The sequence below is a fragment of the Penicillium waksmanii genome (genome assembly GCF_028829765.1).
Source record: "Penicillium waksmanii strain IBT 27052 chromosome Unknown utg000010l:1.0-3698451.0:1.0-3701458.0, whole genome shotgun sequence".
Taxonomy (NCBI): Eukaryota; Fungi; Ascomycota; class Eurotiomycetes; order Eurotiales; family Aspergillaceae; genus Penicillium; species Penicillium waksmanii.
Genome location: NW_026643256.1, coordinates 482,769 through 501,746, shown reverse-complemented (window position 1 = coordinate 501,746; position 18,978 = coordinate 482,769). Strand labels below are relative to the sequence as shown.

Sequence of the window (18,978 nt, the reverse complement as noted above, 5' to 3'; positions counted from 1 at the left end):
ATTTCAGGTACATTCCAATGTGCATTCATTCTATCGATTTCGATTTGTTTGAAATACATTATTCCTCCCTAGGTGTATATCATTTAATCCACTAGAATGTTCTTCGACAGCTCCGAGTAGTGCTCGAAGAATCCAGTGAAGAGGCGGATCGCGTGCGCGACATCGTAGGTACCTCCGGTCTCACGGCAACTGTGCATACTCAGTTGGGGGTTACCAAGATCCAGTGTGCGGGCCCCAAGAGCTGCAGACAGCATGGGGCCGATGGTACTACCGCAGCTAGAGTCGTTACGAACGACAAACAGCTGCAGAGGGATGTGCTCGCCAATCTTCTGGGCGTGTTTGCGAGCAATCTCTTGCAGCAGAACGATACCAGGAGAGTTGGTAGCATAGCGAGCGTTGGCGTTGATCTTAATGACGGGACCCTTGTTCATTTCGGGCTTGTGGTCGGCCTCGTACTTGGCGGCATAGTTGGGGTTGACCGAGTGGGCCATGTCAGCAGAGACAAGGAATGAGGTGGAAAGAGTCTGTTCGTAGGCGGTGGCAAGGTCTACATCTGATGATGATGAAGATGGGAGAACAGACAGACGGCGGATGATGGATGGAAGAATGTTAGAGTCCGCACCCTGCGCAGTACGGCTACCGATCTCCTCGTGGTCGAAGAGGGCGATCAGACGGATGGCGGATTCGTCGGCCAGCGCAGAGGAGTCGGCAACAGAATCAATCAAACTGACGGTGGCGCAGTATGTGCTGTTAAGGTTGTCCAAACGGGGTGAGAAGATGAACTCCTCGAGCAGACCACCGAGGCAGGACTTCTGGGTATCAAAAAGAATCATCTCAAAGTCCAGGATATCCTCAGCCTTGACACCAGCTTCCTCGGCGATCAAGTCGACGAAGTAGGGATGATGACGCTCAGTCATGGACTTCAGAGGGGTGTAGTCGTCCTCTTCGTTTTCATTTGACTTGCCATTGGGTGTGGATTCGGGGGTTCTGTTAAGCTCAGCGGCAACCAGGCCGGCGATGGGGAACAATTGAGTCTCCTTGTTGAAGGAGAAATTCTCCTGGCGGTCCAGGTGGATGGCCAAAGTTGGAATGCGCAGAACTAGAGGGTCAGTTTGGCATTCAAGAAGTAGCGACCAGTGCGATACTTACTGGGACGGTCAACCTTGACCAGCTTCTGCACGATCGAACCGTCCTTAGCACGGGTCATCACCCGGCCGGCCACGCCGAGGTCACGGTCAAACCCTAAGATATTCACATTAGCGATGGTCGAGAGGCCACAACTGGGTGTTGGGACTTACAGGTGTGCCAGATACCACCACCATAGCACTCAACACCGACCTGAACGAAGCCCTCGCCCCGCTTATTGCTGACGGGCTTGACCCGCAGGACGGGGGAGTCAGTGTGAGCACCGATCATGGAGATGGAGTTGCCGGGCTATTGTATGTCAGTCGGAGTATGTTCCAGGGGTCATTGAGGGTGAATACAAACCTTCCATTGCTGTCCAATTGCGAAAGCAACGAGAGTGGTGGTGTTGCGAGTAAGATAATACTTGCCTCCGGGCTGGCATGTCTTGGCCCAAGAGTCTTTTTCCTGTGGAGACCATGAGGATCAGCTTGAAGTTTAAGATTGCGGGGAGCCGGGGCTCCCCTGTGTAATGATGGAGTAGGTACCTTGATTTCCTGGAACCCGGCTTGGGCCAGAAGGTCCTTGGCGGATTTGACCGCGTGGAAGGCTAAATTTGGTCAGGTTTGCATGCCAGTGCTTCGGGGATTTGAGTCGATAGGAGTGCATACGTGTAGGGGATGCGTTGACAAAGTCCAGGAAATCCCTGGCGGGCTGCTTGGAGACCATGGTGGAGTAGACGCGCGATGTGCAGATTCTGCCTAGACTGGAGGAGGGTTTGAGGGGCATCGCAATTAAAGAGTGTCTTGAAGGTCTTCGGGCGGAGATGCTCTTGGGCGGTGACTCTCCGCATTACCAGCAACCCCAAGCAAGAGCCATATCGGTCTGACCCGCTTTGTGGGATGCTTGGCATTTTATGGCTTGCAACAATTCTTTTGTTCAACTTGAAATTTATTTAATATGATTGTCATACTCGGAGTTGCGCTGGGTCGCAATACTGTTTTTGGATAATGCTCGGCATTGCTCGCCTTGTCAGACAGACTCATCAATTAGAAAGACACACCAATAGCAATTCGTTTCTAATATTACTACTAGTAACTAGTTAGTACCCTTGGGACATATTGAAATATATAATGGATTCCACAAATTGTAAATGGATAACTTGAACGTCAACTCCAGGGCTTGAACTTGATTATGTCAAGCATGAGGCTGGCCTGGGGTCCACGGGTGTGATACTATATAGGTAGTACGAACTAGTACTACATTTACTACTACATAGTACTAGGCAATGTCCAGGTGGGAATTGACATTGACTCCCGAAGTCGTAGTTTCCAAGGTTCTTCAACTTAGTAAGTCCTCTTCACCCTGAGTCTATTCTTCCTTTCTCAAGCAACTTGAATGTAGACCTAAATACCCATTCAAGTTGCTGCTATTATTACTACTATTAGTAGTGTGGCGGTACTAGTGGGAGTCAATATAGTACCTCCTTGGATACAATGTTGAATCTAGTTCAACAATACTCTATACTAGTAGTCAACACACCTACTACCCTAGCAGGGTATTTTCAGTCATCCTGTAAATTTGACAGAATGGCGAGGTGCTAAGATAAGCACAAAGTGGAGATTTAGTGACAAGATCAATCTAATTCAACCAGAAGAATACTCCATAGAGGATCCGATCTCAAAGCGGGGGAGCTGGACTGGTGCAAATTCTCCGGGCTGAAATGATTGGCAGTGTGGTTGCTATGGCCCTGGCCCTGGCTGGCCCGAGCTCGGCACACTCCCACGCGACGCGCTGAGTCGCGTACTAGTACGGTCGCACTGGAGTCCCATGTCTGAACAGGGTTAAATGGCTCCCCCCCCCCCACCAGTTGTTCGCAGTGGCTTTGGTTGGACCTCGCATGAGCTGGTCGCGTCCCTGTGCATAAACACTGAGACAGAGTGATGGTGGCGCGGAATCATAACAAAGACGTGATTCAGTGTGACTGATGCTAGTGAAAGAAGACACAAAGATCACAGATACTAGTAAACCATCATGTCTAACACATGAAGGACTTTGTAACTAATGAGTAGAGTATCTATACTACAGTATGCTGTAACTATATAGTAAATGTGTAAGGTGTGGTGTGTTTCCACAGTGACTGCCCCTAGGGGCATCCCAATCAGGCATAGCGTAACCGACGCGTGACTTCAAGGGAACCCTTGGAAGGGAAGGGCCAGCCAGCTTGAGGTCGGAATAGCATCCCTTCAACACTGCCCTTTGTCTACCATTCCTTTGAATGCTATTCTCTTTGTTCCGTTAATTCACTGTGGTGTCCGCCCTCTTGGCTTGGACGGGTCCGGTCAAAGCAGTAGGTCACCACTGTCGAAGCGCCACAAACACATCTCTCTCTCTCTCTCTCTCTCTTACCGTCAACACATCACCTACCTGCCTTCAAATACCCCCGACATTCCCACGCAACTACCAATTTGCTTCTCCCATATCATCGTTTTCCTGATCTGTTCGCATGAAAATTCCGATACCATCCGTCAAACCAGCGCAATCTGCTTCTGGGCCTGAGCACCAGCAACCAACATGGGGGATCAACCTCAGGATACAGAGACGGGCGTAAAGAGTGGAATATCGACCAGGGCCAATACCCGATCGCAAGCCGCCAGTTTTGTTTCCCCGCCTGGATCGAAAACTCCGCCGAGTATGCCCACAAAGAGGACTATCATTTACCCCGATAACAATGTCAACCGATCAAAAGCGCCAGAGGGGTCGGAACCTATCGATGCCTCAGCGCTGGCCAAGGCGCTGAAGGATTATGACCAGGCCGGCCGCCAAAGAGAGAGAACCCCGGGTACTAGCCCTTGCCGAAAGCGGCAACGTGTGTATGGAGATCGGTATGTTATCAATGTTCGGGATGAAGGGTGCCTGCAGGCGCTCCCTGAATGACCTCGCTAGGTGGGCATCAACTCAAACTAACCCGCATTCAGTTTCATTCCAAATCGCGACGGCCAGGATTTGCAGGCGACGTACAACCTGCTCGGCGAGGATGGCTGTCCTACAACACCATCTAAATCCAAGCGACGGGCACCCCACTCGGAGCTTCATTTCCAAAAAAGTTCGTCCCTTCTCATGGCATTGGATAGAAAAATGGCTAACCAGCATTGTACAGCGGAGGAAGCGAATCGGACCTTCTCTCGTGTTTTGCGGAGTGAACTATTCGGAAACACTGTTCCCCAAGCGGACGTCACTTTGGGCTCGCCAGATCCATTAATGGGCTTTGCAAATGGCATCATTGACAAGACCCGGTCACATACACCTCCTTCGCACATTTCCAACCTTCCACCTGCCAGCATCACCCCATCTACCCCACACAAGAACCTCTTCAACTATGGTCCCACTCGACCAGGCTCGGGCCATCCGACTCCCTCAAAAACCCCTAGGAGCGCTCATGCCCCAAATCTGAATGCGCGGTCAGAACTATACAGTCTATCTCCCATTCGATATGATAGCCAAAGGATTCTTGAAACCCCGCGCAAGCAGCCCCGCTATGTCAACAAGGTGCCTTACAAGGTCCTTGATGCTCCTGATCTACAAGACGACTTCTACCTTAATTTGGTCGATTGGGGCAGCAGCAATGTTCTTGGCGTTGGCTTGGCCAATTCGGTCTATATGTGGAACTCCCAGTCAGGCCGCGTGACCAAGCTGTGCGAATTGAAGGATGACACAGTCACTAGTGTGAGCTGGATTCAGCGGGTGAGTCTGACACTACGAAAAGCAAGGACGAGCCTCGAAGCTAACAAATTACAGGGCACTCATCTTGCAATTGGTACTGGAAAAGGCCTGGTTCAAATTTGGGACGCAGAGCATTGCAGACGACTTCGAACAATGATCGGGCACACCAACCGTGTCGGTGCTTTGGCATGGAATGATCATATTCTCACCTCAGGATCTCGGGACCGACTCATTTATCACCGCGATGTTCGTTCCCCAGACCAGTATCTCCGCCGACTGTCTGGTCACAAGCAAGAAGTCTGCGGCTTGAAATGGAACACAGAAGATGGGCAATTAGCATCCGGTGGAAATGACAATAAGTTAATGGTGTGGGACAAGTTGAACGAAACTCCCCTCTATCGGTTCTCAGATCATTGCGCAGCCGTGAAAGCCATTGCATGGTCACCTCATCAACATCATTTGCTTGCTTCGGGTGGAGGTACTGCAGACCGCACCATCAAGTTCTGGAACACACAAACCGGCACCATGGTCAAGGAAGTCGACACTGGTAGCCAAGTCTGCAACCTATCCTGGTGCAAGAACTCAGACGAGATCATCAGCACCCACGGGTACAGTCAGAATCAAATTGTCATCTGGAAGTACCCGCGCATGGAGCAGATTGTCTCTTTGACTGGCCACACCTTCCGCGTGCTGTACCTGGCCATGAGTCCAGACGGTCAAACTGTCGTGACAGGAGCTGGCGATGAAACACTCCGGTTCTGGAAGATCTTCGACAAGCGAGCCACGCGTGACAATCGACGCTCTGGTAGCAAACTGGCGGAGTTCGGCACGATCCGGTAAATACGAACAAAGCAAGCTCATCAATTTACGACTTCTCACACCTGCATTCAACTCGGCGTTTCATAGTCTCTGGCATTGGTCTTGGCTAAGGAGGCTATTCTCATTGCATGGTTTATAATGGGATCTCTTCTCACTTTTCACGCATTGGTATCTACAGCATCATACTCAGGTTCGTCGGCTGCTATCATATTTCAAACGGCAAGCCTCTTACGAATCCTCCCCATTTGACTTCGATTTGGGTTCTATCAAGTTCATCCTCCTTTTTTTGTTCTTCTTTGCTTTTTGCTATATGCCTCTGGAGGCTTTGATCCGGCGCAACTATCAACTTCTTTCAACGGGTCCAAGCAGCGGCGCTCATGGTGTTTTTCAACGGGGTCGCCGGCATTCGGATATTCGGGGCGTTTCGTGTTAGCATGGATGGCTCATTTCCTTTCTTTTCATTTGCAATTGCTGGGCTTGTTCTGGGTTCTTCTGATGACGACGACATGATTTCTTTCCCCCTCTCTTTCTGCTTTCCAGTCTGGCGACATTGCGTTTTGCTTTTTTCTCCTGGGGTTGAACGTTTCTCCAGGTATCCATCCATCTAGTGTGGTCGCGCTGGGAAATAAACATGATTCTCGATAGAATCGCACTGATCATGAACCCTTCTTATTGAAATGTAGATTTTTTTGAAACATAAACTCGTACTAGTACTCTTAACTCTATTCCGACCTGAACTACTAGTAGCACCTACTCCGCCAATCTGTATCTTGAAGTTCCAAGGTTGCCCGGGGGAACAAAGCATGTTCAGTACTATCAACTGGCAAACCAAACCCATTTGCGTTATCCAGTCCACGGATCTTACTACCTTTACCAGCACAATGAATCTTGACATGCATATTTGCAAATTGCACAGTTGAATGTTAAACAAGCCAAGGCCGAATCAATTATCTATGCTACAGTAAATACAAAAAGCCTTAGACCCAAACCCTCAGGCCGGGCAATCAACCAGAAAAAGATGTCTCGCAAATTGGGGTGGGTGGAGAGATTGATGAAAAAAAAAAACAGAACATGAGATCCAAGCAGAAACTTGATTTTAAATGACCAACCTAGCAGGCTCAACCTGAAGGAGAGCCTTAATGCGCTCAAGGAAAGCCTTAGCACGAGTCTCCTCACCAGCGGGAACAGTCAGACTGAAAACGTTCGCGGCACCAGCAGCCTCATCTTCAAAGGCAGGCTCGGCGGCAGCAGAAGCGGCCTTCTTGCCAGGCTTGGCGCTGAGAATATCAATGAGATCCTCGACGACAGGCTCCGAGCGACGGGCCTCGTACGCCTCGAAGGCATTCAGCTCGGGGATATAATCACCGCGTGATGAGAGGATGGGTTCGGAGCCGAGAATCTCATCGAAGAGTTCGTCAGCGGAGGGCTTGAAGTTCTTCGCGCGGGGGAGGTCGTCGTTTGCCAGGTCGGTGGCGATGGCTAAGAAGCGGGACAGAGGGACCGTCACGCCCAGGCTGTCCTGGAGCTTGCGCTGGGCAGAGAGGACGGCGGCCAGGGAGATGGTGATGGCGACTGAGGCCATAGGTAGGGGCTTCGCGGCGACGACTTCTTCTTGCTTGGGCTCGGCGGCGACGGGCTTGGGGGCTGGAGCGGCGATCTTGATGTTGCTCAGGTCTAGGACTTGAAGCTTGGCGAGAGTCGCGGCTTGCGAGGCCGGGTAGTCGTTTGCGATCTGGCCTAGGTAGGCGAGGACATCACCCTTCAGCAGGCGGCCCTTGGGTCCGGAGGCGGGGATCTTGGAGGCGTCGGAGACGGGGATGCTCTTCTCGTGCAGGAGTTGGGCGACGGAGGGGTAGAGCGGGTAAGCGGGGTTCTGGGTCTGAGGGGCGGAGGAGGATTGGAGGCCTGGAGGAATGGTTAGTAATGGAGTTTTGGATAGAGCTGAAGGTGGAATTGGCTTGGAGTGGTGAATTGGTTGGGTTGGGGGGGGGGGGGGGCTCTGATATTGTCCGGAGGTGCTATCATCCGCGACCTTTCGAGCTTTCGAGCTTGTTTGTTGGGCGGGGGAAGGGAAACTCACGACGAGCAGTCTGTAGCACTCTAGGCTGACGGCGGGCGAACATGGCCGGCACCTGGCTGGCGGAGATTCGAGCGACCATTCTGTATGTGATATGTTGTTCCGTCGGGGGATGCGGATGCGGATATGAATGCTAGGGCGGAGATGTGCGTTATGGGGCTGTCGCAATGCTTTGAGGGAGCTGATTTTCCGGCAGAGACGGACAGAATCGACCAAATGCCCACCACCGCGTCAATCCGCGGTAGATTCAAGGTATAATAGTCTGAGGCTGGCGTGAATTGGAGGATGAGGTGTGAGGGAGTCTGATGGTTGAAGGCGTTGGGAGGGCGGCCGGTGAACGGGACGGGAACATTTTTCTGCCGCGGGCTCTTTTTCGATCTGGCGGTGCTTTCCGAGGAGAACAACCGCTGATTTGTTTTTGGCTTTGGGGTACGTCTTATTGTTTTCTTTCCTTGCCAATGGTATTCTAGTTGAGGTTTCCTGTTCTTGATTGAGCCGGTCTTTTCCGATTTACTGCAACGCCATGTCGGCATTATTCGCGCACTTGCTAACCCTGCCGTGGATACAGATCGCGCGATAATCATGTCCGCAAGAGCACCCACCTTTCGTGTATTCTGGCACCGGTGCGCCGGAGCTCCGTTAAGACCTTCCTTCCAGACAGTCCATGCGATCTCATGGCGTTCATTCGCATCCAAGGCCCCTCAAGCTACGAAGCCCACATCGCAAGCTGCCGGACAAGCGCACCGCGTTCGGAATACAATCCAAGCTTCACCGATCAAAGCTGGAAACATTGGACAGTTGGCATTGAAAGTAGCAAGACAGGGTGATGTGGTGCTTTTCAATGCGCGTTCGCAGCGCAGCTACGTCCTGAGTGCCTATGGCCTATCCGCATTTTGCTTCGCTTACGCGGTCTATAACTCCAATGCTGTCTTCCGGGATCCCTTGACAGTTCTTCCTATGTGGCAACAGGCTTTGTTTGGAGGTATCTGTGTCACGATGAGTGTCATGGGTACCTTGTTCTTTACCCGGACCAGCCATATGATCCGCAAAATCACGGCTATTAAGTCCCAAGGCCATACCTACATCCGATTTGAGGTTCGCCGTCTGATGCCATTCACCAAGCCCTATCAGATCGAGGTACTGCCTTCCCAAGTCTCCATCTCTAAGCGTCTGGTAGTCTCAGAGCAAGCCGCGAAGCGATTCGAAGGCGAGAGCAAGAAACTCGGATCAGAGGATGGAGCACCTAGCTTTTTCAAGGCTCCTGTCCAAAGGTTGAGTCGGAGTCTGTGGAGAATATTCCTTTCTGTTCGCCAGGTCTTTACGAGTGAAGACTTCATCTTGATGCAAATTGAGGGTCGGAAAGCCACTTTTCGACTGGACTCCAATGGCTACGTTTCGAGCGATTTGTACGCTCTTGGTAACCCCGTCCGGTTTACTGGCAAAAAATAAGCTTCGTCAGCTTCTATTTGATGTCATATAAGGCATATATTCATAGTTTCTGGCCTACGTTTAGAGTCAGCCCTGCGGCTTGTTCAGAGGGTTGAAAACAACCTCGATATGACCGCAGCATCTGTACATATAGAACCTGTAACACCAATTTATCCCATTCAAACAGCGGTATTCGGACTTTCAATAGTAGTAAGACCTCGCTAGTTTAACCGGCAAACTGATAGCATTTAGTATCCTCATAGCTATACTTCCGTTGGTCTAGTCGTTGCGTCGCCACGTGATTTGATTGGGCCCCGGCGCGCGTCGCGCGGTTTCCCCATATCGCGCCCCTCCCACCTCCGAGCGCAATCTTTCACCCACTCACCACTCAATCCCCACCGTCTGCTTGCCTTTGTTCGTCTTGCTTCCTCAGGGAGCTGTTACGACGCAATATGGGGAAACTCATTCGTTTGGAGCTTTTCAGTACGTTCTTTGACCACCGAACCACCCCCGTTATATTGCTAACTTTTGCGCGCAGACTTCAAGTCTTACAAAGGACACCATACTTTACTCTTCGGAGATGCATACTTCACCTCGATCATCGGACCCAATGGATCTGGAAAGTCCAATTCGTATGTGATACACGCCCTCTAGGCTTCACCGTGGCCTACGCTGACAACAATAGAATGGATGCCATTTCGTTCGTCCTAGGTATCAAGTCCTCTCATCTGCGATCCACGAACCTAAAAGATCTCGTCTATCGTGGCCGTGTTCTGCGCACGTCCAAGGTCGACATTAACGGAGAACCTATCGTCAATGGCGAAAATGCTGAGCAAGAGGAGGAAGAGGATGTAGATGCATCCCAGGATGCCGCTGGTGCAAACGATCCCAGGACAGCCTGGGTTATGGCCGTCTATGAGGATGACGCGGGCGAGGAACAGCAATGGCGTCGATCCATTACCAGCCAGGGTGCCAGCGAGTACCGCATCAACAACCGAATCGTCACTGCTCAGCAATATAACGAGGCCCTGGAGGAGGAAAATATCTTGATTCGCGCACGCAACTTCCTGGTTTTCCAAGGTGATGTTGAGGCAATCGCGTCCCAGTCTCCGAGGGACCTCACCCGGTTGATCGAGCAGATCTCTGGCAGCTTGGAATACAAAGGCGACTACGAGAAGCTCAAAGCGGAGGCTGAGGAGGCCGCTGAACAACAGACCGTTCAACTCAACCGTCGACGAGGGATCAACTCCGAAGTTAAGCAGTATCAGGAGCAGAAGCGCGAAGCAGAGAACTACGCCAAAAAGGCCGAGGAACGCGACCAAGCCATCATCACCCACATCCTGTGGAAGCTTTTCCACTTCCAACGGTTAATCGATGACTCTAGCGCCGACATTCAGAAATATCAGGACGAGCTCAAGGAATACCGCCGAGGAGTCGAGAAATACGAGAATAATGTCGAAGACGCCAAGAAGGAACACACTCGAGTTGGCAGGGACGTTGGAAAGGCCGACAAGAATATCCACAAGAAGGAGAACGACATCGAAGAACTCAACAACTCTCTGGTTCCTATCGACGAGAAGGTGGACATCACGCAGAGAAAGGTGGAACGGTATTCATCAAAGATCGACGAGATCGGCAAGGAGCGCACGAGCCAGGCGAACAATGCAAAGCAACTCGAGAAGGACCTGAAGCTGGTAGAGAAGGCCCAGGGCCAGTGGGAAGCTGAATGGCAAAAGACTACGAACAAACGGGGCGGACAGCTGAGTGAAGGCGACCAGCAGGAGTACAACAAACTCCGCGAAGAGGTCAGCAAGCGCTCATCTGCCGATCAACTTAATCTCGACAACCTACGTCGCCAAAGGAAGACCGAAGCCGAAGCCGTCAACAGCCTGAAGGGCAAATTTGAGACCACCGAGTGGCAGTTTAAGACTCTGGAATCCGACTCGCAAAACATGACCGAGCGCCAGTCTACGCTCAAGGACACGATCAAGTCTACATCCAAAGATATTGATCGCAAGAAGAAGGACCTCAACGGTTTGACATCGGAACGCTTGAAGGTCTCGCAAGTGCGAACCGAACTCGAGGAGAAGCTGCAGGTGGTACTCAAGAAGCTCATGGAAGCCGACGATGGAAAGAAGCAGAATGAGCGTGAGATCCGGGCCAAGGAACTCATCTCGACCCTTAAGCGCATCTTTCCCGGGGTGAAGGGTCGTGTCAGCGACCTCTGCCGGCCAAAGCAGCGGAAGTACGCCGAAGCCGTCAGCACTGTTCTTGGTCGCCACTTTGATGCTGTCGTCGTTGACAACGAAAAGACCGCCAAGGAGTGTATCCAGCATCTTCGTGACCAGCGAGCTGGCCAAGCCACCTTTATTCCCCTTGAAACCATCCAGGTCAAAGCCTTCAACTCGAGTTTGAAGGGCCTTCATCGGAATATGCGCCCTGCCATCGAGACTGTGGACTACGACGACTCGGTTTCTCGAGCTATTGTGTACGCTTGTGGAAATTCAATTGTCTGCGATGACCTTGCTACCGCCAAGTATCTGTGCTATGAGCGAAATGTCGATGCCAAGGCAGTTACTCTGGATGGTACTGTTATCCACAAAGGTGGTTTGATGACTGGTGGTCGTGGCCCTCAACAGAATGCTTCCAAGCGTTGGGAGGATTCGGAGGTGGAGAATCTTCATAAGCTGAAGGACAAGCTTCTGGGCGACCTTAACAGTCTACCGAAAAGCCATCGCCGGGGCTCGGAGGAGGAGACGCTACAAGGAGAGCTTGTTGGCCTTGAGCAACGCCTCAACTATGCCCGCGACGAACTGAAGGCTCTTGAACGGAACATTAAGAGCAAACACAGCGAGTTAGAATTTGTCAAGCAACAAATGGAAGACCTGCGACCTAAGTACACGGAACGCAAGGAGAATCTGGATGAACTGGACGAGACTATCGAAAATTCGCAAGAGTCCGTCAGTAACGTCGAAGACGAGATCTACCGCAAATTCTGCAAGCGCCTAGGTTACGACAACATCCGTGAATATGAAGCCCAACAGGGCTCCTTGCAAGAGGAAGCCGCACAAAAGAAGCTTGAATTTACGACACAAAAGAGTCGTATTGAGAATCAGTTGAGCTTCGAAAAGCAGCGCATCCAAGCGACCGAGGATCGAATCAATGGTCTCAAATCTCAGTATGACCGCGATATGAGCCTGATTGAAGAGCTTAAGGAGCAACAAGAGGAGATCCGGAATAAGCTGGATGAGTTCAGTGCTGAACTTGAACTCCTGCGCGAAAACCTCGAGAAACAAAAGGAGATCTACGCACAGTCGGCTGAGAACTTGGCTGAACAGCGACGAGAACTCCAGAAGCGCAGCAAGCATGTCGAAGGAGCACTCAAGAATATCAATGCCCTGGAGGCTGAGATCCAACGGAATTCTTCTAGTCGCTATGCCCTTCTCCGTCGTTGCAAGCTTGAAGATATTGATATTCCTCTGGAAAAGTCTTCCAATGGCCTCGAAAAACTTCCCATTGATGATCTTGTGCAGGCCGCAGATCCGGACGCCATGGATGTAGATGAGGCTGATGGCCTTGATGAAGCTCCTGTGGTACAAGACTATGGAATCGAGGTTGACTTTGACTCTCTTGGGGAGACCCTTAAAGAGGTATGTATTCATCGCAATCTGCCTACACGCCGTATGCTAATTATCGTAATAGGAGTCCGATGATAAGCTCGAGGATGAGCTCCTTGAAAAGGTTCGCAGCCTTACCAACGAACTCGACAAGATGGCACCCAATACCCGCGCTATGGAACGCCTGGAGACCGTGGAGAACAAGCTTCGAGGCACCGAGAAGGACTTTGAGGATGCTCGAAAGTATGCCCGAAAGGCGAAGGACGACTTTGAAAATGTGATGAAGAAGCGTTCCGACCTCTTCAACAAGGCCTTTACACATATTTCCGAGCAGATTGGCCCGATTTATCGCGAGCTAACTCGCAGTACCAATTATCCTCTCGGTGGACAAGCGTAAGTCTTCCGGCCCGATACTATGTACCTACCTGCTGACACCCCCTGAAGTTATCTTGATATCGAGGACTCGGACGAGCCATACCTTGACGGTATCAAGTACCACGCCATGCCGCCTCTGAAGCGTTTCCGTGATATGGAACATTTGTCAGGTGGTGAGAAGACCATGGCGGCACTTGCGTTGCTCTTTGCCATCCACTCCTACCAGCCTTCGCCCTTCTTTGTGCTGGATGAGGTGGATGCTGCTCTCGATAACACCAATGTTGCCCGCATTGCGAACTATATCCATGATCACGCAGGTCCTGGCATGCAGTTCATCGTCATCAGTCTGAAGACCGGCCTCTTCCAGAACAGTGAGGCTTTGGTTGGTATTTACCGGGATCAGGTGCAGAACAGCAGCAAGTCTTTGACCCTTGATGTGAGTTATCGAGCACTTCACTTTTAACTCTGAGAATGTTGTTGACTGACTTGTCCTTTAGCTCCGCAAATATGCCTGATGTCTCAGCATGACATTGCGATGTATTTCACGAACAATATTTTCCTTCTTCGTTTGTGTAGATTATTCAGTCTAGCCGGTTTGCTTGATTATTATTCCTATTGCTTGCAGAATTGATGCAAAGTACTGTCTGTACTTGGTAACCCCTATGCTCTTCCCATATTTACTCGCATTGCTGTTAATTGATACCAGTTCCTGCATGGAATACAGTGTTTATTCTTTATCGTACGAGCTTTGCATAACTTAGGTTTAGACTGTAGGCTACTTGGTGAGAATATCATTGGACAGCAGTCATGTTGATTGCGTTCTCAATAGCCGACTGACGAAAATAATGGAATGATCGTCTCTCCGCAACCCCAGATGTAACCCCCGCATCGTCATTCCGAGGTGGACAAACACTAATTCATTTATCCGATGAAATCCCGTCCAATAAATGAAATCGCCATCGGCACGCTCCACTTGGCTTGTTCATGTTGTTACAGACGGCTTTTGAATAAATGTCGCAATCGACGCTCAATAACCTACCTTTTGTTTGCCGCTCTGGTATAAATCCAGGGACTCGCCATTTCGAACAAGTGAATCCATGGATGATCTGATTCCCATTCAACATCTCAAAGATTCTTGCTCATAGCTTAGCCATGCTTATTTCACTGCTATTCGGTGCCACGGCGGCGGTTGCCGCGCCGACGGTTCTTGAACATGATAGCTCATCTCCGATCCAAGTGAGCAAAGATGCACCCGAGAATGCTGGTGCTGCGATTTTACAGCCTTTCGTATCGTTTTCTATCGAGTTTTCCTCTTTTCCAGATTTCGCCGGTATGTTATAGTATCACGGTGGCTACTGCCAATATGAGACGGATATTGACTTTGTCTTTTAGGAAATGTATCGCAGCCTAATCATTTCTCAAACCAATTGCTGGACAACCTTGCAGATCTCCAAGGTACAAAGCCACATATTCGCGTCGGCGGAAATACTCAGTAAGAGAAATGGATATCTGCAAGCCTCAAATTAGTGCTATCATCTAATACCAGTACTTGTATAGAGATTTGGCTTTGTATGACCCCAATCTGAAGACTTCAATCAACGGAACGGTGGTTCCCTCTCTTTCAACAGATTATCCGTCTATCATATATATCGGAGATTCATACTTCGAGTCCTACGCAACATGGCCAGGAACTAAATTCAGCCACGGATTCAATCTTGGCAAGAATGGCACAGCTGGGATGAACACCCTCCTGGGAACTGTTCCTCTTGCCTGCAAAGCTCTCAAAGATGGAAAGCTTGCCTACTGGGAGTTAGGGAATGAGCCCGACTTGTTCACAGCTTATCCTGTCCGCCCGGCCGACTGGAATGAGAAGCCCTACGTGGATGAGTGGCTGGCTAAGACGAAGGTAATAAAACGACAACTTAAGAAAAGTTGTCCTGAGCTGGCTACAGATTCAGACTACAAGTATATGGCACCGTCGTTTGCCGGTCTCACCAATGGCATGGACCCTGTCAAAGCGTGGCAGGCAGGATTGGATGATGATCATGACATTGGGCTAAATTCAATGCACAAGTGAGAATTCCAGAAAAGTGCTTCTATATCTGAGAATGTGTTGCTAACATCTTTCCAGCTATATTGGGGGTGCAGATCAGCCCGGTGTGACTCTGGCAAGGACCCTGATGAACCACACATCAACCGTTCACAGTGTTGCTCAGCACGTCAACTTATCTCGCGTCCTTAACGAAAAAGGCCTCACAAAAGATATCCCATACATTCTGGGCGAAACAAACTCCCTCTATCATCAGGGCAAGCCCGGGCTTTCCAACTCTTTCGGTGCCGCTCTTTGGGGAGTCGACTTCAACCTATACTGCGCATCGCAGAGTATCCGCCGAACCCACATGCACCAAGGAACAAACTATCGTTACGCCTCCTGGCAGCCTGTCCAGACAGACAAGGCCACGATAGGCACCAAAGCTCCTTACTACGGCAATGTCATGGTGGCCGCTATGCTGCGGGGTGGAGACTCCGATAGCGAGAGCAACAGCAGCTCAGAAGTCCAAGTGGTTAATCTGCCGATGTCCCACGAAACAGAAGCCGCCTATGCAGCATATGTGAATGGAAACCTTGCTCGAATTGCTGTGGTCAATATGCAGGAGTACAACTACACCGGTTCAGGGGAACCGGCAGCTCGGCGACCTTCGGCCAACTATGCCTTCCGTTTGCCCGAGATCTCGGCCGGGTCCCTATCGGTGCACCGACTATTGGCGAATGGTAGCGACGCCATTTCTGGGATATCGTGGGATGGCTGGTCCTATAACTATGAATTGAAAGGGGGCGCACCCGTGCGGTTGGGAAATGTCACCATCGGTGAGACTGTGAACGTTGGTGGTCGGGGAGAGGTGGAAGTTGAAATCCCATACTCGAGTGCCGTTATATTGAGCCTAGGCTCTTAGTTTCCCTGGTTCTAAACTTCTCTGTTCCCTGTTTATGGCACTGGTGGCTTCGTATCCCTAGATAGATTCCCACTATGTCGGGTTTGGGATACATGTGGCGTTGGGTGGAGATCAGATTCGTCTGCTATCGTGATTCGTGAGATCTAGATCTATCTTGATATTACTCTAGCATGACCAAACACTCGCAAATCCCGAGTCAGCTGGATAGCATTTTCATTTGAATATCAGAGTTCGTGAGTCGTGGTGGAACTAACTATGGGGCCATCTGTGGAGAATCAATCATCTAGCGAACAAGGCTCTTACTGCATTAAGCAAGCTAAGCGGTCGGCATTTGAGTACTGAAAAATCGGGGAACCAAACCCCGCGCCTAGTAAGCAGTTGGGGGGGCCTGAAGCACATGAGTTTGGAATCATTAGTCGATTCGCAATGCAATCTAAATTCCAAATCCCAAAGCTTGTCCGCCTCGCCCGCCTCGCACTCCCCTCGCCGATCATAGAGAGCCGTTAATACAGTAGTCACCGCTATAGTTTCAGCCTCATGCTCAGCCCAGTCTATGTTAGGAAAAATCAGACCGGGTGATCAAAGCCAATCCGGACAATAACTGGGCCTAGAATGTCGTAAAGCCTACTATTGTTGTCTAATGATGGTATGTACTCTGCAAATCCATGCCGCCATTTCCTGGTACCAGGGATTCACCATCTGTAGCAACCCTGCAACGGTGACACGAACGGGGGGAGGGATTAGAGGGGGAATTTGGTACTTTTGTCGACGACCTGGGTCTAGGCTAGTAAGATATGCGCGCGCAGTGCAAACAGACTCCAATCGACCACAAGGCACCAGCGTAGGGCTTGGGTGTTGTACAGACCGAAGAGCATGTACGAGTATCAGGCTTGGCCCCCGCTCGCTACGCAAGGGGCGCGTCCTTTTCCCTCTACGCCACCTGCGTCGATAATGAAGAGAGTTAGGTGGTCGTACGTCTCCATGTTCGAATACGGGGTTGACGATGGTTCCGGCTGTTTGGCTTGGGTTCTTTTGGCAGCGGAAGCTACTGTGAATCATCTAGGGGCTGTTTATAGTTTGCCAAGTGACCCTGAACCGAAGAAGCTGAAGCCAACCTCTGAGCTAGTTGCATAGGAACCGTGCATTTGTGGATTGGGAGCCCTTTCCCATTTCTGCTGCTTTCCTCCCCTAATTGTGCAAAAGATAGTGCCACGGCATACCCGCATCTGCAAACCCTTGTCCAAAAATGTTTGGCTTTTCCTTGTCCAGTGCCTTCTGGAGTGATTTTCGGTTGAATGAAGAGCCCAAGGGGTTATTTTCCGAAGTACGTGGCGCCAAAGCTAGATTGTAATAGTTAGATTGTCTACGGCAAAAGCAAAACCGTTGGGGAAGGCCAGGATCTTTGTTGTTGCAGCTGTGGAGAGGAATGGAGGAGTGGAGGAGAGAAGGAGTGGATGAGTGGATGAGTGGAGTGCTGTGAAAGCCACTGCTGCATCGCAGAGTTCGGTGGCCTCGGCTGCGTTTATCGACAAAAAGTGGACGGGAGTACATGCAACTCCCGATCATTCCTCGTCCTTTGACGTCTCGAACCAGTTCCTCTCAATGTCGATCAACCGAGGAGACTGTGACTGTCGATCCGGGGCTAGAGAATTAGTTTTAATGGGTAGCCTTGTGGAATTATAGCTTGCTCCGTCGTTTTATCGGCGCTCGCCGTTTGACTATCGGTTTTGCCTCGGTCGAAGTTCCCCTTTTGGTTCGCTCAGGCGTGGAGAAGGTTAACTAACCCCTGGAGGGACTTCGTACTTCGTAAGCGTGACCTCGGGGTTTGATGTATTTGTCAAAAAATAATAATTAGTTTGGGGTCAGGGACCATGAAATCTCATGAGTTGGGTGTAAAAGTCGAGCCTTGACGTAGACGATATTCTCATTGTCGAGGCGGATAGGGAGGGGGAGAAAACGGAAAAAGAAAAGAACCCCCGATCCGCTTCACCGAGCCTGCCAAGCCGAGCCCCGTAGGTTTGAATAAGCTCAAGATTCAATGGTGGGTTTTGATGGCTCTCTCGGGGAAGCCTGGACAATTGTAAGTCGGACCGTCCATGCTTTTTCCCATTCCAGGAACGCTCCCCGTTGGGTGAACTCTAGAGATCACTTTACAGCTCTACATCGGAGGAGAGTTTCGGTCTCGAGTCCATTTGAAATTATCTAGATCCGTGCACGGACGATCGTAGTTTTCATTAGTATGTATCGAGTGGAACTTTCCAGTCCATGTCGCAAGGATAAGGATGTAGCATTGCACTCTCTGTATATTATCTATAGGCTACCGAAATAAGTGGAAGATTCCTAGGTGCATACGGAGTGCAGTATTTCAACCGCTTGTAGAGCTGAAAAGGATTTGGCTTGCAGATGGTGATCTCAGAGGTGCTTTGGCCGGTCAATTGTGGGGATCTCCGAGACGTGGCTGATACGTGGCCCAAAATCGGCGATCCGGCTAGGTGATTGGCAAGGATGAAATCTCCCCGCGAGAAAACCGAGCGATCAATCGATCTAGTACATCGAGATGCTTCTGTCAACTGGAAAGACCCCTGGTGGGCAAAGGGTGATTTGCTTGGTTTCCCACGGAAGACGCAGGATAAACTTCACCGTCGTATGTTCGGTGCATCCGATGATCGTTGTACCATTCGGCCCAAAGCAGTGTACATACGAGTAGCCTCGAGAAAGTCCTCTATGTAGCTAGTGGCTTGTTGTCCAAGCGCAGGATCGACTGGCGTCGATACTAAGTTGAGATTATCTCGGAATCCCCACATCTTATCCAGCCATCGAACCATGGTTCGCTGGAATTAAGTCGCAACAAATTAAAGCATAC

General features: G+C 50.5%; 6 protein-coding genes across 6 annotated transcripts; 4 read left to right on the top strand and 2 right to left on the bottom strand.

Moving 5' to 3' along the window:
* Positions 1-83: 83 nt before the first annotated feature.
* Positions 84-1,851, bottom strand: N7481_012135 (M18 family aminopeptidase; the record flags this gene model as incomplete). Its single annotated transcript, XM_057271354.1, has 6 exons — positions 84-1,099; positions 1,150-1,242; positions 1,299-1,434; positions 1,489-1,590; positions 1,671-1,732; positions 1,794-1,851. 6 exons carry the CDS (start codon positions 1,849-1,851, stop codon positions 84-86), a joined length of 1,467 nt encoding a protein of 488 aa, XP_057115542.1.
* A 1,845-nt stretch (positions 1,852-3,696) lies between these two features.
* Positions 3,697-5,685, top strand: N7481_012134 (WD40 repeat domain-containing protein; the record flags this gene model as incomplete). Its single annotated transcript, XM_057271353.1, has 4 exons — positions 3,697-4,007; positions 4,101-4,228; positions 4,283-4,866; positions 4,921-5,685. 4 exons carry the CDS (start codon positions 3,697-3,699, stop codon positions 5,683-5,685), a joined length of 1,788 nt encoding a protein of 595 aa, XP_057115541.1.
* A 1,075-nt stretch (positions 5,686-6,760) lies between these two features.
* Positions 6,761-7,823, bottom strand: pdx1 (uncharacterized protein; the record flags this gene model as incomplete). Its single annotated transcript, XM_057271352.1, has 2 exons — positions 6,761-7,569; positions 7,745-7,823. 2 exons carry the CDS (start codon positions 7,821-7,823, stop codon positions 6,761-6,763), a joined length of 888 nt encoding a protein of 295 aa, XP_057115540.1.
* Positions 7,824-8,323: 500 nt separating this feature from the next.
* Positions 8,324-9,190, top strand: N7481_012132 (uncharacterized protein; the record flags this gene model as incomplete). The annotated part of the gene is made up of 1 exon (XM_057271351.1): positions 8,324-9,190. One exon carries the CDS (start codon positions 8,324-8,326, stop codon positions 9,188-9,190), a length of 867 nt encoding a protein of 288 aa, XP_057115539.1.
* A 431-nt stretch (positions 9,191-9,621) lies between these two features.
* N7481_012131 (cohesin subunit SMC1) lies at positions 9,622-13,676 on the top strand (the record flags this gene model as incomplete). The annotated part of the gene is made up of 6 exons (XM_057271350.1): positions 9,622-9,652; positions 9,708-9,801; positions 9,855-12,819; positions 12,872-13,179; positions 13,231-13,597; positions 13,659-13,676. The coding sequence occupies 6 exons, from the start codon at positions 9,622-9,624 to the stop codon at positions 13,674-13,676; spliced, it is 3,783 nt and encodes a 1,260-aa protein (XP_057115538.1).
* Positions 13,677-14,313: 637 nt separating this feature from the next.
* Positions 14,314-16,115, top strand: N7481_012130 (glycosyl hydrolase family 79 C-terminal domain-containing protein; the record flags this gene model as incomplete). The annotated part of the gene is made up of 4 exons (XM_057271349.1): positions 14,314-14,491; positions 14,554-14,653; positions 14,719-15,234; positions 15,293-16,115. The coding sequence occupies 4 exons, from the start codon at positions 14,314-14,316 to the stop codon at positions 16,113-16,115; spliced, it is 1,617 nt and encodes a 538-aa protein (XP_057115537.1).
* Positions 16,116-18,978: the final 2,863 nt, after the last annotated feature.